We start from the raw sequence: 24,664 nt of genomic DNA on the forward strand, positions 1-24,664 counted from the left end.
ATATTGTGGTGATAATCCTCGTGTCACGCGGGACGGCTGGAACAATGACTTCCGGTCACCTCGGTCGAGAGCTACCAAAAAACAACAAACCGGATGCAAAAAAAAGAAAAGAAAACATCGTGTCGGCGGTCACATGTCGTGCAGCGGGCTTCTGAATGATTTAAAGCGTTTTACATCATCAGCCTCACCCTCCCTTCTTCCCCTCCCTCCCTCCTCCCTCGCGCGCGGGCTCCCTGCTGATGCACCGCGCGCGCAGCCCGGAGATGCTGCTGCTGATGCTGGTGACCGACTGCAGCATCCGACATGGGCATCCTTTAATCCGGCCGTGCCACAGTGAGTGCTTTTCCTCCACTTTTACTCTCCTCTCATGCTCTCATTACCTCCAACTACATCCCCACTACACCTCTCTCCCCCTGTGACTCCCCCCCTCCTTCCTCACCCTTCCTCCTCCCCTGTATTGTTGTCTTCCTTTGTGCCGTTTTTTTTCAATGCGATGGCGCATAACGTGGCGGAAACAGTGCGTCCTAGTAGAGGTGATGTTCGGTGAGTGTCGGGAAATTGTCCCTTCCCGTATGTGCACCACACCTTTGCGTCTTTGCGTGAGAAAGAGAGAGGACAGGAGTTTAGGGCGGGCGTCGCTTCTCCCACAGGACCAGAGCTGCAGCAGCAGGCTCCGTTCGGAGGGACGAGAGGAGTACAGGAAGAGGCAGAGGGGCGGCTGGGACTCGGCTGAGAGAGGGTGGGACGTTTGATTAAGTGTTTTTGCAGGTGAGAGCGTGTGTGGTTTTCGCTTTTATGGAGTGTGTTTAGGTGTGTCAGAGGGAGAGGAGGGAAGCAAGGATGCAATGGTGAAAGTTAATGTCTTCTTGAACAGGAAAGGAGAGAGTGTTTCCATACTGTAGTGCTGAGTTTCTGTGCTTTTGTCTGTCCTCATGCTAAGCTAAAATAGCATGTTATGATGAAAGGATATGCAGGCTTAAGTACGCATGCTGCACAACTGAATCTGTGTCTAATGCGGAGAAAGATTCATATTCATATCTATCTACACAAACAGTGAGTGAACACACTGTGCTGCTGGCTGCGTGTGTGTGTCTATGAGAGGACGAGAGCACTCAGACACTGAAAGCCTGAAGCTGGTGAACTGGGCTAATCCCTAATGACATGGCCAGATCTCTCTCTCTCTCTGTTTCTCTCTCTCTCTCTCTCTGCCATAAGGTCTCGTCCCTCTCCTTTTTTCCTCCAACTTAATTCTTTCTTTCTCTCTGTGTTGTGATGACGTGCTGTCCGTGGTGCTGAAAACAGCCATCAGCCAATCGCTTGCCAATATGCTCGAGCTCTGATGGCCCTGTCAGCGCTCAACAGGTGCCTGTTACATCCCGTAAGACTGTAAGTGTAACAGCTGCACTGGAATATAGAGATTGATTTCAACGTTAATGCACCGACTTGTAGAGAGAGGATTTGTTTGAAAATGTCGCAGAAAGAGATTAAACTGTCAAACAAGTGACACTTTTTAAAGCACAATAGTCTGTGGATGACAATATCATTTGTTATTTTGTAAATTCAGATAACACTCTTATTATAGCACCACATATAAACAGTCCGTATAAGCCAGACGTACGGTATAATGAAGTGATGTATCGGCACTAATGAGAGTTTCTGCAAATAAGAGGAAGAAGAAAAAAAGAGATGACGTGGAGGACGAAAAACAACAAGAAGTAGAACCACAAGATTACATAACTGACCAATTTAGCAACTGCAGAGTGTCTGCCTGCATATCCCTCACACGCACACACACACACACACACACACACACACACACACACAGCCCCTAACACATCCAGGTCTCACATCTGAGGACTCAGAGTCACATGCAGGGCCGCACCATGAGGAGCGCTGACTTCATCGCTAAAGGGGAGCTCGAAGTTGCTTGATCGCATTTATATTTTGTCTTTGAGTGAGGTGTTATGTTTAAGATCATTTTGGTGGCATTTTCTGCATTTAATAAACAGTAAAAAAAGTGGAGGGGAAACTGTGAGTGAGGGAGAAGGATGCAATGAGGGAAAGGTGTGTTTAATAACCGTGCTGAAAGTGGAATAAAAGCTTTCTTACTACAGTCTCTCCTGATGATGCAATACTTTAATGACATCACTTGTTCTATCAGACTTACTCTTTATATGTTCATGTGGATTTATTATGATTGCTCAGTGTTACAGTTCAGACTCTGAAAACCTCCAACAGTAGCAATGCACTCCTTAAGCTAGCTACATATGCTAACTTTTGATAAACAATGGCAACATTGGCTGTAAGCAGCAGTTACAGAATACAAAACTAACTCATGGTCGTGAGGACATGAGCACTAGTAGAGAAGGAAGCACACAAACTGGTCTCCTGTTATCAGCCATTTAAAGTTAACTAACATTAGCTTACGTTAGCACCTTAAGCTAACCGGTCATTCCAGAGGAAGCAAGGCCATCAAAGCAAAACCTCTGAGTGTACTGAATGGAGTAAGGCGGGTGTGTCAGACGAATTGTCGTCGTCAGGATGGATGTTTTCTTCTTTGAAAAGAAACAAAGTCTTGCTTTAATCCTGCGATAACCACCGGACGACAACAGAAATAAGTTGTGATAAGACAGACATCACATTTTAAGTGTATATGGCTAGCTTTTAGGCTAACTGTTTGCTCTTAGGTGTAATGTTTTATGTGTTTCTGGACAATAGTACAATATTCACTACCTTTTAGCTCTGGTTTTGGGCTCTACCAAGGAACATATCTCTGTTTTTAGCGGCTATTAGCTTCATTTTGTAGGTGGAAGTTGCACAGCAAAAACACTTGAGCTGAAACTTGCTATAAGCTCAGAGACTCGGAGGGGATTGTTTTCTGTGCTTTCACACTACAAGCTTTGACATTGTCACATTGGTTTCACGGTTTCTTTTGATACATTAGTACGGAAGCATCGATTATAGCTGCTTTTTTATCATGAGGCAAAATACTGAAGAGAAAACTCAACAGACAGAGATTAGCCGTAACTGTAAGAGCCCCAGGCATCTCATTTGTCATTATTAGGGATAATAGATGCTGAGTGAATGTTTGTTTGTGTGTTTATGTGTGTGTGTGCCCGTTCAAAAGAGGACAAACAACACACAATGTGCTGTGTAACTCTCTCTCATTACAAATAAATACTTTACATTAGTTATGTGAGTGAACTCCTTCTGTAAGATATGGGTGTGACTCATGCAGTCCAAACACACACACACACCCACACATGTACACACACACACACACAAGCTTTTATATTTATGAATGGCTGTCTGGCCCCCTCCACCCTTTCTGCATCTGATGCTGCTGTGCGCTGACGTCAGTGAACCTGCCTGCGCATAAAGGCTAATATAATCAGAAGCTCACACACACATGCAACCATTGTCTCTTTGTTTGTCTCTGTTAGCACACACACACACACACACACACACACACACGGAGAAACACACACACCTCGGGTTATTGGCTCAACAAGCACTACAGGGGGAGAAAAGAGAAGGAGAGACGGAGAGAGACTGGAGGGCTGCAGTGTGGGCGGTGGGCGGCCTTGATCAGTATCATCACATTGTAATCTGATCTCTGTTATAAATCTGTGACTGTGCTTGGTCCCTACACGGAGATCTGTACTTTCTTATCATTTAGAGCACTCTCTTAAAAGATTAAGCTACAAATACATCAGATAATTATAGTACAAGGTAGGATAATGTAATGTAATTAGTTTGTTCTTTTGCTTTCAGGTGCACATTGATTTTGGCACCTTTAGGCCACTGTGGGTTTGCCTTTTTTAAAGTCGTAATAACCAACAATTTCAAAATTACGTTTAAATAGCGGAGAAAGACATTGATTAACATGGTGAATTATTTTGTAGATTGTTCCAACCCTTAAAAAAGGAAATCGTCGCAGGTCTTTGTCTTGTCTTGTTGAGTTATCCCCAGTAAGAGGTCTTACGCCGTCGTTTCAGCGCTGCCCTTAGTTTCGAGAGGCCTTCAAACAGACAGCTACAAGAGAGTGGAAATCGAACGCAGTAATCGGCACTTAACCTTCTTCAAAAGGAAAAAAAAAAATGAAATAATGGTTTTAAGATGAAGTCTTACAGGAGACAGCAAACGGCTAAGAAAACAAGCTTTAGAGGACTATGGTAGACACAATCACATTGGTTTTATTCTTTCTGTGATGTTAATGGTGAAACTTGATAATTAGGTTGTGTTAAGCCTCCGGTGCAATCATTTACAAGCATAACTTCACAAGATGTTCACTGTGAAGTGTATACTTCCTCATTACTCAAAATTCCGACTTTATTCTCGTAATATTACGACTTTATTCTTGTAAAATTACAACTTTATTCTCATGAAATTATGACTTTATTCTCGTAATATTACAACTTTATCCTCATAAAATTACGACTTTATTCTCGTAATATTACGACTTTATTCTCGTAATATTACGACTTTATTCTCATAAAATTACGACTTTATTCTGATAATATTATGTCTTATTTCTCATAATCTCTCTCTATTTTCTTTTTTTAATGTGGCCTTGTCGTAAATACAGGCAAAAAGGGCAATAAATAAACTGTTGGTACTTAGTGTAATTTCACTTATACAGTACTCATTTGTCCTGAACTGGTTTATGCACCACTAGTTTTTTAAAACACTGGACACTCTACAAGAGTTACAACCTTGATACCAAAAAGCACATGACAGTTACATGTTGCAAATCTGCAATTCTTACATACTAATGTTTAGTTTTTATTATAGGACCAGATAGCTCAAACAAAATGTACATTTTGATCCCCATTTGCTGTCATCAAAGAACCACTTTTTCTAGATTTCTAGATAAATATTAAAGGAAAAGATTCGAATAATGGCGCAGATTCGAAGTTTACTATGTGTGCTTCAATGGCTTCTTTAAAATTATTTTTTAGAGGTATTATTCCAATGACAACAAATGGCATTTGTTACCAACCATTATCTTTCACACTCTAGGAGAGAAATAAAAACACAGACTCTCAAAAGCCGATGTTGTTGGAGTGAAAAACCAGTTGTTTCAAGAACACTGGAGTTCAGGTTGCGATGGTGAAGCGCTGCAAGAGGAGAGGAGACAGAGAAGCAGAAAAACACTAACACAGCCGGTCAGAGATTGGAGGGGAGGAAATACACTGGAGAGAGCGGAGAGGGTAACAGGTGAAGGTGGAATCAATGAAATAAAAAGGACCATCAACTCTCAGCGGATTGTTTGAACAACCAACAGACACTAGCTTCAATTGCTGGCAAACGGGACTGACAAAGAACTCTGTAGGAGAACGACTGCGAGGATAGAGAAGGATCCACCAGAGAGGAAGAGATAGAGACTGTACGAGGTCTATGATGCATACAACTCATGTAAACCCATGATGTACAGCAATTTCTCCATTGTGAAAAAACAGGAATATATCTTCTAATGCAGTGATAGTACATAGAAAGCTTTACAAAAGGACAATACCGCCCACAGCACGGGGATTAGCTCATCGGATCGATAAAGACAACACTGTGGGGGGAAAATGTCTTTTGGCAACCACTGGCAATATTTCCTTTCTCCATTAACTCTGAGAGGCACCAATATTTCATGGTAGTGGAGTTCCTCGTCAATGAATTAGTCAGCAGGATATGACTAAAGTCTGGAGCCAGAATGAAGGCAGTCTGAGGGCAAGATCTGAAGCTTTGTCTAAGACTAAATGTAATCAATCAACCCGCCATGAGCAAGCACTTCTAATCTAATAGCAACTCCAAAAATGGTGATGTAAGCATGACACACAGCACCATGTTAGTCTTTGAATAGAGATATTTTGGTGTGTCGGACTGACCCTGTTGTTTTCGGGGCCTCCTGGCACACAGACAGAGCTGTCGTCGATATGGCTGGTTAGATGGGAAGCCAAAGGCAGTGACACTGTTGTTTTTATTTATCCTGCAGTCTGGACTCAGACGCCAACATGCTCTAAGCTCCAGGCCCCCACTGCGCTGCAACAGGGCGAGATAGATGAGGATGAGACAGGCCAAACTGTGAGTGAACCGGGCTGGCGGACGGATCAGTCATGCGGAGCTATTTGTCTGCAGCCTGGCACCAGTGGCATCAGGTTCAACCTTGGAAGATTGTGACAGACACTGTACAAATATTATGCCTTTAACTGACATGAAAAATGTCGTATTTCTTTTTTTATTGACTCTGCTACAAATCGAGAGCACTCATCGTGATGTTAAAAGTACAAATCTGAAGTGAATCCGAATCCTTAACAAGCCAAACACGAGCCAGTCGCCCAGTAAATGAGTAAACTGGTCACAAAGCCAACTGAGTGAAGCAGAGGGACATGCCTGTTTATATTTGTCTGCTGCCAGTTCCAATAGTGGCGATCAACACATTACACTAATGGTTTGGACCAAAAGTATGCTGGGTGCAGTCAGTAATTTATGTGTGGATGCCAAATGAGGACTTTGGACACGTTTCTCTATGTTTTTGTTTCATCTTAAAAATGGTGACCAGTATTCTTCAGTGGCATGTTAGTGGTTACCACTCTGTGTTGGCTGTGTTAACAGGTTTCATGTTCCAAGGCCTCTTGGTCTGGAAGGGTTTTCCCAGTTTGTTTTCAGTTTGATTTAGTAAAGCGGTAGACTCACAAGTCGAGGAGGCAGGGAAAATGTTGAAGGGGGATTTATTTGAATATGTAAATCACGAAAGCATCCAAGAGTTACATCATGACCCGCTGGTTTCCTCTTGTTAATATGATGCTTCACAGTGTAACAAGGTCTACAGCTTGTTTCAGTCCAAATGTTCCAACTTCTCTCGTAATACTGCGCTGATCCGAGACTTTTTACACCTTCATACTACACAACTTAACATAATACACGACTACTAATAACATCCGTGTCCTCAAAAGACTGACTGGTGGAAATATAATTAACTTCATTGTGAGTTTTTTCCTCTCTCTCACTGGGTGTTCTTTTGACTGTCGATGTCAAAGTACATTTCATATCAAAATGTGAGCATTTGGAGATGGATGCAGGAGTAGATTAGCTTAGCCTTGCATAAAAACATGGCTCCCTCATTTATAGTACTCTGTCTCTGCGTTGTTAAATCACAACACATGCATCAAACTGACAGCGACAAGAATGTGTTTTTTCATTAGAGTTTTGAGTGACAGCAAGACTCACAAGAAGCTTTTGTTTTGCCGCTGTTGTTTCACTGACAACTCATGGTAATGCGGCTTTAGCAGCTACGCTACTTGGAGCCAGCCAGCTGGACATGTAAGCCCGGACCTACAGAGGCTTATATTTGTAGCTCTGTCCAACAGTCAGTTTAGAACCGGAGAAGCCTTTCGGATGAGAGTTGAAACATTGTCTTCACAAAGTCCACCAAGTCTGCTTTTTAGATTAAGCTTCGAATTACCGTGATCTGGATGACTGAGAACCTTCAGAGACGCATCTTTCAAAGCCATTGATTCTGAACTTCCTGGTTTACTGTTTGACACGTGGCTGCTTCCCTCCCCCTACTAACCTCCTCATTCAACAAAGTGGAGCACTGATCTTATTGACACGTTCCTTTTATAGCAACTTCTACAATTCCCAGGTGCAAAAACACTTACAAAGCTGACTTTGAATCCCTGTAAATTAAGCCTATTTATCTGCTCTACATGAAGCTCCTATCAATCAATAAACCAGCCATGGTTCCCCAGAGGGCCGGCTGCTTTACTTTACAATAACTGTAATCAATGTTTTTTGTCCCTTTGCTTAGAGATGGAACACTGGCATGGTGGGCCAGCATGTTCACAGCCGAGACATTAATAGGTTATTCAATACAGATACTTTGACGTTAGTAAATCCAACAAAGAATCTATCAGAGCATTAGAGCCAGTCAGGCAGCCTGCGTAGAGAAACAGATGGGAACATTACAGTTCTTATTTAAAAATCAGTCAGACAGCGAGACTTCAAGACTGATGAGTCAGGCAACAAGATCAACATGGCAGGCGCCAATTTCTCTCGTGTCAAATGAGGAATCAGATTCATTTGGCCTGTCAGACAGTGATACTGCGGTCAGTCAGCCAGAGCATCAAATCAGCCAGACAGTCGCCAAAGTCAGTGAAGCAGAGGAACAACGAATATAGGGCTCCACATCTCTTTATATGCAGCCAATTACTGCTGACATCTGTAGGACTCCTCAGCTGGATCAGTAACTGATGATTCTTTTGTGGTAAATAAGTTGCTTTGGAAGAATTTGTAATCAGTTGTTCTCATAAAGTCGACGAGCAATGTTGTTTTACATTGTCAGGTATTAAACAACAGGTTTGTTTCACACAGGCCCAGACTGCATTTAACAATGACGACTACTCAAGCTGATTAAATGAGCATCGGTATACTATTAGTCTTATTGATTGATAGCCAACCATTATTGTGTTGGAGATATGAGGCTGCAGACTGCATGCTGCTCTAAGCACTGCTGTGTATCACTCCTCAGAGGCTGCCTTATAAATCTGTACGCTGAGAGGCACTCCAGTAGATCAGTACAAACATGAATAATGCACATTCATTTAAGCTATTTCAAACAAGCACAGCCTATCTATCTATCTATCCATCTATCTATCTATCTATCAAGCTAGGTCTCATGTAGCTATCTATACAAACAGTGAGCTAACATACTGTGCTGCTGGCTGCATGTGTGTGTGTGTCTATGAGATGACAAAAAGGCAGAAAGAGACCAAACATAAGTGGCTATAATAGACATGCATTGATTCAGCTAGTTAGCTAACAGTTAGCTAGCTAACTTTGTCAAAAATCCCAAAACTCTACGGTCATGCTAGCGACTCCTGGGGGCTTTAAGCTAACATCAACATGCTAGTATGCTTACAAGGCTGTTAATAATTTTAAACTCTGATGTCTATGATAAAATATTTAATGTAATACATCCACCATCAAAGTTAGCAAGATTTTGTTAGCAGGCTAACGTTCGCTAATCACCGTGGCTAAGTACAACCTAAGTTGTTGGGAATGTCCATGTTTAGCAATCCCTGGACAAGTCAGAATTTTGTCCTGGTGATTTTGCTTCTGGAAAGTTGAGGGATAATCAGAGTGATCACACTTTGTCCTCGAGGCGCTATGAACTTGCGTGCCAAATTCCATGGAAATCCATCTTGTAGTTGTTGATACATTTCAGTCAGAGCTACAAATTTGAAGCTTCTGTTGGTGCAAGATGAAATAACAAGGATCAACTGTGTCATTAAGATTCAGCACCAAGCAGCAACAGATGACTGTGCACATTTGTGTTCCGACCCATCACAAAACTGCTGAAATATTTTAGACTGGACCAAAACGGTGAGCTAAAAGACGGACTGCAGCTTACATTAACTTTGTTCTTTAAAGCAGCATGCCAAAACTTGAGGCAGGGTAAGTGATGGACTGATGGCCAGACTAAGAGGAAAAGTAAAAAAAAATCACAAAGTAAGACTTTCCTGACTCAGGTGTTCTTCACAATGATGAGTTAGCTCCTTCCTGTTCTGTCTGTGGGCCATCAGAACGGGGCCAGGGCCGCTAGCCAGATTTGGTTTTTATTGGGCCTCGGGCCATGCAACATAGGCTGGTTGCCAGGTTGGTTTTGAGTGAATCAACAGGGCTCTTAGCCTTATTAAACCAATGCAGCTCTTACTGTAAAGGAAATGAGAGCTCAATCAGGTTATTCATCCAGTAATTCCGACGCAGGCCGGGGCGGACACAGAGCCCGGCTTAGTCACGGCTGATTAGACACAAGGATGGATGTTCTGACAGCTCTCTCATCTGGAGGGGAAACACGCTAATGCTAAGATGCTAGAGGTGCTGGAGATGATCATGATGACAGAGATTCAGCTATTGATCTCTAAAGGGTAGCACTCCGGCAGAGCAGATAATGGGTATTTGTTTAGTGCTTTAACATTGAACACAGATCTTGTTTGGAATCGTATTAAGCTGCCTCTCTGTGTGACACAAACTGTGCTGCAAACAAAACAGCAGTGCATTGCTCACACACTGCGTGATGACAGCGATTTTTTTCAAATCTCTCTCTAACTAAAGCTTTGCTTTATTTTGTTTTTCTCTCGTCATGCTGTTTTTCTCCTAGCTCTGGAACAAGGCAAATCTGCAAGCTCAGGTTTTATTTGATCTGGCAGGTGTGTTTCCCCCGCTCTCATTCAGACTGATTTCAATGCAACCTGATTCATGTTGGGCCAATCACAACCGTTGATCTATAAGGGTTGTGTTTGATACGAAGACTGAGGTATTATTTCTTAAACAAGAAGGCTTCCTCTAATTGGAACTTTCTGAATGCACTACTGCATCAGTATTTAAAGGCCTGACAGGCCTCGCTATGTACAAATGCTAAGTGTTAGCTTGTAAGTAATTTCATGTTAAACAAGCATGCTAGAAACCACATGTACTTGATGTTGATACTAGCAAGATAGCTAACTAGCCTAACGCTACATCTATGCTTTGTTGCTCTGATTGGTTGTAGATCTATCCAGATGTGATTGACGGCAGTTTGGTCTACGTCTATTGATAACAACCCCTGGAGATCAGAAGTTACGTTTCAGGTTCCATAATAATAAGCATTTGTAAAATGGTTGGCAAAGTCCTGCTAGTTTTGTTCACGTATATCCTTTATTTACATCTTTTATCCTGATGAAACGGCAGGAGAAATATGAAAAAATCTATAGCTATAAGTTTAAATGATATAATTGCCTGTGTCCACAGTAGTGAATATTTCAGTGGCTAACGTCAATATTGGCACTTTTATTCATGCTCCATACAAAGGCTGGTTTCTGTCCTGATCTCAAAGTCAGAGGATGGTTCACAGCGTAGATGTTGCCACTAAAGAAGTACCACCTGCTTCTGCATACACTGTGTGAGTAATGGGATCAATTATTAGCACTGAAATAAGTTATAATCCAACTTCATTGTGAGTTTTTCCCTCTCTCACTAGGTGTGACATTCTTTTGACTGTCAATGTGCATCCATTTCAGCCAGTTAAAGTACATTTTATATAAATATTTGTGCCTGTTGGAGACACAGCTAGGCTTAGCCTAGCATAAATATTGGAAGCAGGGAGAAACAGCTAACATGGCTCTCTCATTTGTGGAACTTAGCACTCTGTCTCTTCATTGTTAAATCACAACACATGCGTCAAATTGACGGTTACAAGAAGTGGTTCTACCATTTTTTCAGTTTTGAGTGACAGCAAGATTCACAAGAAGCTTTTGTTGTGCCGCTGATGTTTCACTGACAATTTATGGTAATGTCTCTTTAGCAGCTAAGCTACTTGGAGCCAGCCAGTGGTAAATATTCACCCAGAGTTGGTAACACAGCCCACATAGCCTGTTAGGTTAGGTTGGAATGACACAACTATACAAACTGGTTTAGCTGTAACTATAAAGTGGCTATGTTGTGTTTTTTAAAGTGTCAGGGGTTGGGGTTACATCACCCCAGTTGGGATGTAGAAAGGGGTGCGTTGCATAAAACATTTTGGTAACCGCTGCCTTACACCAATGATCAATCAAGATTTTTGGACAAAGCCAAGCTAAGGAGCAAAGCTAAGCTACCTGCCTCTTGGCTCCAGCTCCAGGGCGATACGGATCTGCTAATCTAACTCCTGCCAAGAGAGCGAAGCACACTTTCCAAAATGTCTAAGTATAATTAAAAGGTCGTCTGCTCCAGCCAAGGTAATAGTGCTGTTTATCAGAGAGCACCCTGCAAGGCTGAACAATTCTTAATTTCTAATTTAATTAATTGAACATTTTAAATCTTTATCTGGATCGTGATTGAAATTTAATTACACAGGGACAAAACATCTCTAACTTGTCTCCTGAGTAATTTCGCGACCTCAGAATATCAAGTCTTTTCTGTGTGTACGTATTTCTGAAAAGTTCTGTATAAGTAATTATCACAGAAAAGATAAGAACTGTAATGCCGCTATTATTAACTCTTTAAAGGTAAATGTGAAACTGTAACTACATTTATATCATATAAGCCCCACTTCTTTTAAGGTTAAGCGCTGTAAGGCTGTCAGTGAAGTGCAGTGAGTTTTCCGGCACAGAGCAGATGGAACACCTGCTGCCTCGGTGTTTTGTGCGGCTCTTTCTTGTTGATCTACGACTGTTCAAACACTCGACGCGGGGCAGGTGCTGGTCACTGAATGATAAACTAGCTGCAGAATATTAAAGAATATTAAAATGTAACACGTGTTTTAAAAATCATGCTGCGTGCATGATTCAATTTATGATATTGAAAGATGAAAGGCTGTGTGTTTGTGTTGCACTTAATACACACCCCATAAACACAACAGTCTGGAGCAGGGCCTACTTTGTCCCTAGCCTCCCATTTGTTTTTTAAGTTTTGGAGTTTTCCTGAGGTGGATTGGATTCGTGCAGAGGTATCAGTCCCACTGATTAAAGCTGTTAAGGTCTGTCTCACCATTCCTCACACACTTTCTCTGACTAACACACACACACACACACACACACACACACACATTTATTGACAAAGCCCAACCCACGGATCAAAGCTTGCGACTGTAATGAAAAACAGATTTGCTGTTTTTCAGTCTGCTCATCCTCTTCGTCCTCTCCTCCTAATCTCTTCATCTTTTCTGGTCCCTCCCCAGACCCCTACCCACACACACACTCACACACACACACAGACAGATACACACACACACACACACACACACACACACATCTTTATAACCAACAGGGGACTGTAAGGCTACAATATCTAAGAGGGGACTCCTGTTTCTGCTCATTTTTAAAAATACAAAAATACAAAAATCATGAATCTCAAAGATCTCAGTTTCGTTCTCTTTGGCAGCACCTATGGCGATAAACAGTAATTGCGGGAGCACACAGACAGTGCTGCATGTGTGACGTCCACAGTTGGCTCCGGTTGTAACTCTTGATTTTCCTCGCTGACGGTCGCTTTCCTTTTTAGACTGTTTGCCTTCATCTGAGCGTCGAATTTGTTTCTTTTTCTTTGGATTGAAGTTGTATCTGTAGTCATCGATCTTTTCTTTGTTTGTTCAGCCATAGTAGATTACTGTTTACTCGCAACACTTGCCGAGACCGGAAAAGCAGCCGCTTAGCTCCGCCTACCCTCTCTGGCAGACCAACCACTGCTGGCTGATGGAAAACGCGTCACTAACTGGGCGCCGCTTGTGATTTTTTCCGCACTAGACACCCAGTCTGTAATACTGCAAATGCAAAGGCTTTCAACAGTGGGCCTCATTCAGCGACAGATAGTGACATTTATTTAAATGAAAATCTTCAAGATTATCACTTTACTCCCGAATCCCTCCACTGGGGATCAATAAAGGATTATCTTTAAAAGATGCCAGTTTCAGTGCTCAGGTTGTGCATGCTTACTCACTGACATGGCTAACTGGGACACTTAGTGCTTTTTCTTTGACCAGTAATTTGCGTGTAAGGGATCTTATAATTGAAATACACTAAAAGATAACATAAAAAGGCTTATTTACTAAACGTGCTAAAGCAACATAAATAGCCAGGAATATAAAAAGGATAACAAGAAAACGACACAAAGAGAAACAATGCCTGACATATTTAACTCTCTGTCGGAAACCCTCCGTCTTGTGCGTCAAGTTTCGCTCTACAGGTAAATTGTTAAATTCAATTATATTACAGTATAACGTGTAAACCTGTGAGTCGGCCTTGTGACGTGCTCAGAGGGCCGAGCCTCTCTACGCGCTCACCTTCACACGCAAATGAAATCACCTCCCGAGCCTTTTGTCCCTCTCCACATGCTCTTACTCACACGGTAAGTGCAGCCACAATAGCAGCCCGGCGTTCTCCAGGTTAAACAGCTGGGTAATTGCAGCCATCATTTGTGTGAGTGCTTCATATTATAGCTGAGAGGCAGTGTGGGAGCGCTGTGTGCGACTGCGTATTTGTTTAGTAACTTGAGCTTGTTGTTAAAAGTGGATAAATGGTGAGTGTTGGTTCACTGCTGTTAGGGCAGAGAGAGAGAGAGAGAGAGAGAGAGAGAAAGAGAGAGAGAGAGAGAGAGAGAGGTGGGCTGCACTACAACGGACGACTACAATAGCTTCTTTTCAACAGCCCCTCTTAACACTCTGTTACTCGCATGACATCATAGACGTTGAAAAGCTGTACAATAGAATTATGACGCCTCTGCTGCTCTTACATATCTGTTGTAATTATTCTACATAAAAAAAGCTGCTCTTGTTGTTGTTTCACTGACTGCTGAGTGTCGTCAGTGTCCCGTCCTCGTTTCTCTTACTCACAAAGCTTTTTTCATTCGTCCATTCACCATAATTATTGTGTTGACGACATATTTTATAAACAAAACATTTTCATGCTGTTTTGCATTTTAACTAAAGTGTAATTATACAGAGTTGCGGAAGAATTATTCAAATCCTTTTTCAAAATAAAAGCAGCAGTATAACGATGATAAAATTCCCCAAAATAAAAGTCCGGCCTTAAAACTTTATGTATAAAAAAATGGCCCCTGGTATTTTAATATTGTAAATTGTTATTTTATAAGTTAAAATTATATTACAACACTAAACTCATTATTATATTTATATCAACTACTGATAATCAATACATGTAGGGTTGTTATCGTTTCAAACTGTATCCAACTGACCATTGGGTAATAATAATAAAATGTTTTAGAGGACAAGTTTAGGGTTAGCCCATAAATTACAGGCCAGTAACTTAATTACAGTTTTAAAAAAAAAAACATTTCCAAGTTTGTGTCGAACAAGTTCAAGTTTAGGGGAGCGCTGGTTTAGCTCGGTTGGCAGAGCAGGCGCCCCGTGTTCAGAGGCTGCAGTCCTCAACGCACTGATGGTCTGCTGATCATTTGGTGCATGTCATCCCCTGCTCTCTACCCCCCACATTTCCTGTCTCTCTTCAGCTGTCCTCTCAAATAAAGGCAAACAAGCTGAAAAAATAATCTAAAAAAACAAACAAAACAAAAAACTATTTCCCGTCACCTTTTCCGCGTGCTGCATTGTTACAGAAAGAGAAACCATTTCCTTGTGATTTACTTGTTATTCACGGGTCTTACATTCGCCAAAATTTCAACATCATGATGCAGATTAGTAAGAAGTAAAATTAAGCTTTGTCAGGTCTGTCCTCAAGAGGAGAAGAAAACTTTTAAAATGACCGTTTGGTCGGATCGATCTGATGCATTCGAGGAAGTTGAGAAATGAGAGCGCTGAACGGCTTTCGTGACACATCGTCAGGGGAATTCATCTCAAGTTATAAAGTCGGCATAAAGTGACATGATATGATTAATCGCAGCAGTTAAATGTGAAAGCTACCTCCAAAGAAAAAAGCACTATTACACTACTACAGGTACACAAATTACCACTACGAGTTCAACATGTGTGCATCTGTATTATGGGAATAAATTTGTTGGACCAAACACAGTATAAGAGAGATTTGGCAGAGTTATATGAGAATGTGAATGTGTGATCCTCCTTACAAATCCTTACAGATAAAAAAAGGATTTAGCGTCCGTGCTGCTAATGAGCGACTAAAGCAACAGAAAGAGGATTGCTAATTAGCTGCGTCCTCATTCATGTCCGCCTTATTTGTTGACAAATGTGTTATTCATCTCCTCTCTTTGACTTTAAAGCTTGTGTACTCTAAAAATAATCGTTGCATCAGAGGCGTAATGGAGGGCAATGTGCTGTGAAATGCTGACAAAATTAATGCCCCCACCTTTGTTTTTCAGATAACCGTCTCTCTCACCATGTGGGGAAAAACTGAGGAGGGATTCCACTGAACCGAGACGAGAGAGTCCAACGGGAAAACAACACAACAAATCCTCTGAAACTTCTTGGACTAGGAATCTTCTTCTACGACGCTTTAAACCATTCTGTACATCGTTTATACAGTAAAAGTACAACAGAAAGAGTCCTGCTCTTCTGAAACTCTTCCCTTTGACTCTGACCTTTGACCTTTAGCCCTCAGTATGAGCGGCCTGGCCGTGAAGCTGGACCCTCGGAGGGTACAATGGGGCGCACAGTGGAACACCTTCACCTCCCGCGTGCTGAGGACCAAACCTGTGGAGTCCATGTTGGATTCGTCCATGTCGGGCACCAGCTCCCACGGCACCAAGCTGGCCCGGGTGTTATCCACTGTGGACCTGGTGTCGCTGGGTGTGGGCAGCTGCGTCGGGACTGGGATGTATGTGGTCTCTGGGCTTGTTGCCAAGGAGATGGCTGGTCCAGGGGTCATTGTGTCCTTCATAATCGCCGCTGTGGCCTCGATACTGTCGGGTAAGAGTGTTTTCTACTCCTAAACACTCTCTTACTGTCGTTTCCTCTTACACACACACGCATTAGGCTGACTTTAACACACTTTAGGCCCAGTATAAAGGTTACTGTCATTCTTATCACCATTACATTGCTATGATTTATATGAAGAGCCTTTTAATAACTGTGCAATTATAACAAGGGCAAAGACATTAGACGGGCAGAGCTACAATGTACAAGGCACTCATGGGACATCTTTGCACTACCTAAAGCTGCTATCAATACCTGCAACTCAGCCTTTCTGTTGGATGATAATGCAGTAATAAAACTAAAATGTCTGCATGAATGTGTGTCCAACAGGAGTGTGTTATGCAGAGTTTGGCGTGAGGGTGCCTAAGACCACAGGCTCGGCCTACACTTACAGCTACGTGACGGTGGGCGAGTGCGTGGCCTTTTTTATCGGCTGGAACTTAATCCTGGAGTATCTGATCGGCACGGCGGCGGGGGCGTCGGCTCTCAGCAGCATGGCCGACTCGCTGGCCAATCACAGCATCAGCACCTTTATGACGACACACATCGGGACGCTTAATGGGTTAGGTGAGTAAGGAAGAAACTTTAATATGAATATTTTGTTAGTATTAATTGCTGGGGTCATTTATACAGTTGGGATGTTTCAGGAACTTGTGCTGCTTTGTGATGGAAAGTCTGCATGCAAAGGAAGGAAACTAAGGAAATGAACCTTTTTCTGTTTCCTGTTAAAAATAGCTAATACTACAGCCCACACTTGATCGTTGACAGCTAAAGTAAAGTGGTTCATTCACAAATATATGTTCTCACTAATACACTTTAATTTGTTTGACAGCGCTGTAATAGTCTACAGCACTGATTCCCGAAGTGTGGGCCACAGCCAAGCGGTCACTTACAATTTATACTGCCTATTTTGATGCTTTATAAATTCCTATGTCTGTATGGATTAGTATTTATTTGCTTTGCTTTGCCTTTGGGACACTTTCACATAGCATTTTCTCTGATTATGGCTGTGGGGTAGACAGTGGAGTCCGTATGGACTTGGCTTGGGAACCGGAGAGTGGACGGTTTAAGTATGGAGATTGGGGCTGGTAGCTGGAGAGGTGTCATGTCATTTCCTTAACACTGTCGAGGTGTCCTTTAGCAAGGCAGCAAATCCCCCAATACTACTACTAGAATCCTGTTTGTGCATGTCTGTATTTCGGGCCTATGTGTGTGGAGCATGTTTGTAATAATGAGTGAAAACAGTGAATTTCCCATCTGGGATCCTTCTTCTTCTTCTTCTGAATTATCATAAGATAAATTAGAACTGTATTAATTCCAAAGGAAATTCTAGTGCCAGATTATTCCAGAGTTACAGTACAAAATACGAGTAGTACAAAATAGCAAATATTAAATATGTATAAAGGGGTTAATTCAAAGAGACACTGTTTATTATAAGAACCATAGTACAATAAGATGTTTACAAAGCAAAGGGAGATACTTCATCTAGGTCAGGATATTTTTTAGATTTCAAATTGGTCCATGGCAAGTTTGGCAATGGCTGGTCTACAGTTACCAGTTCTCACTTATCATCAACAAGTCAACGGCCAAGGAAGGATTGATTTATTCATTAATTTTTAAGATGATTTTTTGGTCCATTTACACCTTTATTAGATACGACAGCTGAAGAGAGACGTGAAATAGAGGGAGAAGGGAGTGGGGGGTGACACGCAGCAAAGGGCCGAGGGCGGGAGTCGAACCTGCGGCTGCTGCGTCGAGGACTGTAGCCTCTTTACATGGGAAGCCTGCTCTGCCAACGGAGCTAAACCAGCGTCCCAAGAAAGGATTGATTTAAGAGCTATGAATGGAAAGCAACCACCAAAACAACCATTGGAGGAAAAAATAATCCTTTAAACAATCCCGACCTCTGCGAGGGGGTCGGCCAGCTTGTTCTTGTGGTTGTAGCTTAATGTCAAACACTTCCTGTTGTAGGGGCTTGAACTTCAGTTCTCCAAGTCTGTCTATCCAAAGAAGCACATTTAATGAACTCTATCTATCTTTGCTATCATCGGTATCCATGCAGTAATGTGTTTCATGTTCGTGCTCAGTTTGATGAATTGGCGTCTGGACAGAAGCAAAATGTCATCGGTATCACAGAGATGACATTATGACACCAACACAATGGGTGGCTGTGTTTGATTGACAGTAAACATTTGGTATCCAAATAGAAAAAAGAAAGATACACCATCTGGGAAATCAGCCAACCAATATCAGACATTTTTCCAGCATCTCACTGATGTCTCGCAGTTTGTCTTGGAAGTCGTGTCATCATTGAAAGCACCAGCTGGCCAGCCTCTTACATTTCTAATGATTTCATGTAGCTCCAGTTTTTCCAGGACATAAATGATAAAATGAGGGGGATTCCTGATAATCTGCTGTAATACTATATCTGCTGTGTGTGCCAGCTGTGTCTATCTGGATGACACCGCCCTGACAGTCTCTTCCTGTTGGACAGGGTGGCAGCGGTCACATGATGAGCCTCATGGCCAGATGTTCCACAACATAATGGAAAGATAATGTTTCCTTTTCCTGCTGGAGAAAAAAAACAGCTGTGTCTGAACACTACTGAGAGAAGCTCAAACTATGGCTCATTGGTTCTTCTGTGTTAGGCCACCTGTGTTTATCTATAAAGACTGAGCTTCTGTGTAACATGGGCATTGCTTAGTTGGGTAAATAACAGTGTTGTGAGCAAGTCATCTTTGCTCAAGTCCCAAGTAAGTCTAGAATCATTTTTTCTTGGGCAAGTCAAGTCAAGTCGAGTCCTTAGTTAAGGCAAGTCAAGTCCCTTTTAGGGATAGACTGATTATCGGCCGGGCTGATTATCGGCGCCCAAAATTGAGCATTTTGACTCATAACGGCATCGGCCTTTTAAAAAAAAAAAAAATTTGTACTTTAAAAAAATATATATATTTTTTTATCAGACGGCCAATAAGAGATCAATTTAAAACTGGTTTATTTTGGCTCTGATGCAGCCGCGCCTCTCTGTCTGCAGTCACTACTTTGTCTCCAGCATTGTCCCACCCACAGCACTGATTGGTTACACGCAGAGCCATGGCACGGGTAACAGCCAATCAGCAGTGAAAGCTGTGCATGCAGAGTGCTCACACACACGGCGGAGAGGAGAAAAAGTTCATTTCTTTGCAAATTTTATTTAACTTTGTTTTATTTACTTTATAAAACTTCAGGAAGTTATTTATTTATTTATTTAAATTTTCAGTTAACTTTATAAGAGATGCTGCTGACCCTGGGAACTCCGAACGCTTTTTGTTTGTTTGTTTAATAAACATATGCTTAAAGGCATTTAAACAAAGTTAAGTGAAATTTTTGACGCCTATATTTTCACTTTTACTGCAAATGAATATCGGCTCCAAATATCGGTTATCGGCCTCCTTGACTACTAATAATCGGTATCGGTATCGGACCTGAAAAAAACATATCGGTCTATCTCTAGTCCCTTTTTTCCCACCCAAGATGCAGCACTCTTACCTGTAGTATCAGGTCATTATAAAGAGAAAGACAAGGTGTTAGCAGCTCGTCTAATAGTGATATTATTGGCCAATTTATAACCTGTTGTTCAAAAAATCTGACAATGAATTGTATCTGTATTATCTTGGCACAGATGCAGCCATGATGATGGTCTGCTCTGAGACAGTATTGAGCAGTAACGAGCACGACTGATGAGGCTTCTCTTTGGGGGCTTTGATGTTGCGTGTTGCCATAGCGAGGAGTTTGACTGACAGCCAGTCATCCAATAATCACAAGCACATACCGGGGAGCTTTTCGAGTTGTCCAATCATGATTCCCAGTTTGCGCTGCGTACATACTTGATAGTTAGACAGAAACATGACAACATTGAATTTTATCATTTTATATTTAACAGCTAACATTCGAACTTATAAACACACGCAAGTCATCAGGCCTCAAGTCCAAGTCGAGTTGCAAGTCAGTGACTCGAGTCGACTCGAGACCAGGTCACCAAGTCTGACAAATTAGAAGCGATAAATTCCTCAGTGTGTGCCATATTAATGGAGAGATTTCTCTTGAAGGAAAGAGCTGTGCCTGCGTGTATCAGTAAGCTTTGTGCATGAGTGCAGCCTCTGCCTCGCTCTGCTGCTTTTCCTTCATTAATTCTGGTTCCAGTAAATACAGCTGAGATCAGAGTCAGCAACAATACTATAAAATGTATCTCCATCCATAACATCCTTGGCATTCATTTTTTAGTATTCAATTTTCGTGAGCAGGTTCGTAGCTAGTTGCAATTCAAGTGGCAGTGAAGACGAGGAAACTGAGCTGAAATAGCCTGTGGGTTCTTGGGCCAACACCTACGTCAAACAACGGAGATCAAATGATCAGTTGTATCAGACTAAATTAAATATCTGTGCGCTCTGGACTATTGGTCGGACAAAAGAAGACCTACCACCACCAAGATGTTTGGATGTCACAGAAACTATAATTTCTGTATCCCAACCCTTTCCTTCAGGTAAAGGGGAGCAGTCGTACCCGGACCTGCTGGCGCTGCTGATAGCGCTGCTGGTGACGGTGATAGTGGCTCTGGGAGTCAAGAACTCGGTGGGCTTCAACAACGTGCTGAACGTCATCAACCTCATCGTGTGGGTGTTCATGATGATCGCCGGGCTGTTCTTCGTCAACGGAGAGAACTGGGACGAGGGGAGATTCCTGCCCTTTGGCTGGGGAGGGGTATGTGCACATACGAATACATCCAAAAACTAACCACAAGTTATTAAAAAGGAAACCCTGAAGGTAGGACGGGCAGGAGTTCTCTGCTTATCTCTGTTCTTTGTCCTTTCTCTGACTTCTTCCCTCTTCCAGGTGATGCAGGGAGCAGCCACTTGTTTCTACGCCTTCATTGGATTTGACATCATTGCTACAACAGGAGAAGAGGCCAAGAGTCCCAACACCTCCATCCCTTACGCCATCACTGCCTCGCTCATCACCTGCCTCACTGCCTACGTCTCTGTGAGTTACTACAAACACGGCAGACACACTAGATACACAAACATGACAGTAAAGCCTTCCACTTGGCGTGTGGACTTTAGAAATTCCTTTGAGTTCTTTTCGACATACGATGTGAATAAAGACTCCCCAAACTTTGAGAAGTGTCTGACAGAAGGATGGAAAGATCAAACGTCAAGGCGCTTCCTCTCGCACTCAAACTGCGTGGGTGTGTTACCTCTGATCTTTACGTTTTCAGCTCGCACAGCCAAACAGATTTCTTTCTTTGACACATTTTTTGCTGGATGGTTGTTGCTATGGGTACCACAAAACAGCAGCCTATCAGGGAGGAGAATTTTTTTCGGCATCGCCCGGGGCTAAAAAGATTGCATCAACTTTGAATCTCAACTCTCGGAATAACTCGTCTTTCTCTCCGTCTCCCAGTGGCGTCTATTTCTCCACATCACTTTGCTCTTGTGCTAAAGAATCTCCTTTCTAAGCTTCTCTTAATCTCCAGCTTTCTTTGGTCTATCTGCCTCTGAAGGCGTCTTGGAATAACTTTTTTCATCTCTCATCTGGATCCTCCAGCTGCTCAAGTTAAAGATCCAGGATCAGTTTAATAATTCAGCACCTTTCATGTCGCATCTTTTTTTTTCTGGTGGGGTTGATTTAACAAGAGAGTTGCATTAGAGAACGTCCTTCCCTTTCCAATTTCCCCATATCCGTGTTCTTTAGCGAGGAGGGGATAACCACTAAACAGGGCAGTGAGGGGGAGCATCATGTTGAAAGAAGTTCTTGGGAAACCCCCTTTTTTGAGTGGGCAGTCACATGACCGTGCTAACTGTAAACTAGCTTACATTGAGCACTACAGGATGCAGTTTGGAATCAGCTAACTCAACCAGGATTCCCTCTATATTCCTCTTTGACTGCTTCAAACACACTCTGCAAACCAGCCTGTGCCCAGATCGGGCGATGGGGTCAAAGGTCAGGAGGCTACTCATGGGAAACTGATCTTCCTCTCTGTGAGGGTTAGGCTTTTTATCATTCCTTCGTCTTTGCAATCTGTTCGTGCAGATCCCTCTCTTCTGCAGCACAGCTTCTGTGACAGATGGCCCTGCATGATTTCACACGTCAGGCTCCAGGATCAAAAACCACGCGCAGGCTTGCACACGCACGAACACACACATACGCACAAACAATGATAGACAAGCACGACTGATGACTATGAACATTTTGCATCGGATGCTGTGTGCAGGATACTAAAGGTGCTATCTGCTATGCTAGCCTGCTAATGTAGCTCATATACGTACTATTTAACATGATCGACATAGAACTTTTTGTATCTGTTCAACCCTCTTCCACCAGGTTTCTGTGATCCTGACCCTGATGGTGCCGTACAATGAGATCGATGCAGACGCCCCGCTCATGGAGATGTTTGCCATGCACGGCTGTATGTTCGCAAAGTACATCGTGGCGGTGGGTTCCATCGCGGGACTCACTGTGTCCCTCCTAGGGTCCTTGTTCCCCATGCCCAGGGTCATCTATGCCATGGCGGGGGACGGCCTGCTGTTTAAGTGAGTCCAGACACTATATTTTCTTCGCTAAATGAAATAAGGAGCTGAGTTTCAATTTACTAATGTTTGTGTGTGTTTAGGTTCCTGGCAAATGTGTCCTCCTACACAGAGACCCCTGCTGTTGCCTGTGTGGTGTCGGGCTTTCTGGCTGCCCTGCTGTCCCTGCTGGTCAGCCTCAGAGACCTCATAGAGATGATGTCCATAGGGACCCTGCTGGCTTATACCCTGGTGAGTGGCGGATAATGATGCTGTATATTCATTATAATGGTTGACGTACAGGGCAGCCAGCGGACACACTTTACAATCTATCTCGACAGGAGCCAAATGTAGATGAGCGTTTTGTGCTTAGTCCTCTGATTTCTTCTTTAGTCTGAGAGACTTACAGAATGTTGAGGAATTTAATTTATTTTCCAACTGTTATGTTAATGTCAGATTTGGTGGAAAACAGTCAGCTCTTTGAAAGAGCTGAAGGAGCTTTCAATTACCGCCGCAGCATAAGGGATTCACTGGGAAAACTAATCCCTCCAATGTATGAATCATAAAGAATTATGTGACAGCTGGAGACATACATAAACAGAAGGTCTTAGCAAAGTCAGTAAAGCCAAAAGGTCCAACAAATACAGAGAAGGTTGTGGAAATAAAGGGAGCTGCTGGCTTGCGTGTCAGCTTCACAGACAGGTCGACATTTGACCTATTGAATTGTACCAGTCCCTGTTTTGGTGAGCGATCAGTGAGTTATCACCATCATTTGGTTTTGTAGAGTGTAGCATTACCCTCCGACAGATGGTTTGAAGCGTTACTGGTGGTCTTTCTTGTTTATTACAAACTCCATTATTAGCCAAGAGTCAACCAACGTAAGAGCTGTATAAAAATACAAAAGTCAACCACGGCTCGGTAAAATAAACACCTCGCACGTTACGCTAGGCTAAAGCTAATGATAACTTGTAAACAAAAGTTCGATAGTTATGAAAGTTCCACACAAACTCATCGACACGATTCACATATTTCCATGTTATACAAACTAACCTTGTGCCTCTTCGGGGGGTTGCTTAAACATAGAAAATATCAATTTACGCTCTTATTTTGCCGTCTTAATTTGCCGTCATTCATTTAACGTTTGTGACCAGAGAGGCTGACTGAAAACAGAGAATCGCCTTCAGAATAAGAGCTCTGCTATTTAAGCCGGAAGTAAAACAATAAACACTGAAAGCAGGTAATAAACACAAAATAAAAGCTCAGCAGGGCTATCTCTTTTTAAAGGTTCAAATATGAATTGGGTTACTTACATAGATACTTGCATTTTTGTTGAACCCTATTTTGGCCTGTAAAAGAATTATAGCCAGCAAGTGAACAGCGGTCAATAGGTTACTAACTGGTTTGTATACTGCGTTGAATTGGTTAGCTTGGTTGGTGTTGGCATTAGCTTATTTGGTATTAATCTATATATGTTTTTTCATCATATTAACTGAAATCCCCCTAGCAGAGATGTGGTAGGCAGTAGGTCAAGGATTATATACATCATATGGATACATCTGCCGGGTTCGCCTACACATCCGTGTTTGGAGGTGGCTTCAATTTCTGAGCCTAAGCAGCTTTATTTCGAACAACAACAAAACACTCGATTGTACTTACGCTCCAAATATGCCTGGAAAAAATGTATCTTGTGTGGACACTACCGCACTACTTCATCAATAACAGATCTAAGCGCGTGAAAAACTATTTGAGTCAGAAAACAGCAACGCTACCA

At 42.4% G+C, this 24,664-nt stretch overlaps 1 protein-coding gene across 4 annotated transcripts in view; it reads left to right on the forward strand.

Annotated features, from left to right (window-relative positions):
• The first annotated feature begins 298 nt into the window (after nt 1-298).
• Nucleotides 299-24,664, forward strand: part of LOC138590871 (probable cationic amino acid transporter) — a 32,303-nt gene continuing 7,937 nt past the window's right edge. For 2 of the 4 annotated variants that reach the window (XR_011308063.1, XM_069661282.1), the window contains exons 1-7: nt 696-768; nt 15,799-16,345; nt 16,682-16,918; nt 20,871-21,088; nt 21,221-21,367; nt 22,709-22,917; nt 22,998-23,145. Coding sequence is in view for 1 of the 4 variants with exons in the window: in XM_069661282.1 (XP_069517383.1) it covers nt 16,039-16,345; nt 16,682-16,918; nt 20,871-21,088; nt 21,221-21,367; nt 22,709-22,917; nt 22,998-23,145 (1,266 nt within the window). In the remaining 3 variants the exon portion in view is untranslated. Of the gene's footprint in view, nt 334-695; nt 769-6,052; nt 6,076-15,798; nt 16,346-16,681; nt 16,919-20,870; nt 21,089-21,220; nt 21,368-22,708; nt 22,918-22,997; nt 23,146-24,664 lie in introns of those variants that run through there. The other 2 variants (XR_011308064.1, XR_011308065.1) reach the window with 2 other exon arrangements.

The sequence above is a fragment of the Semicossyphus pulcher genome, unplaced genomic scaffold (assembly GCF_022749685.1).
Source record: "Semicossyphus pulcher isolate SPU_LCO1_2020_fin unplaced genomic scaffold, fSemPul1.0.p SCAF_14, whole genome shotgun sequence".
Lineage (NCBI taxonomy): Eukaryota > Metazoa > Chordata > Actinopteri > Labriformes > Labridae > Semicossyphus > Semicossyphus pulcher.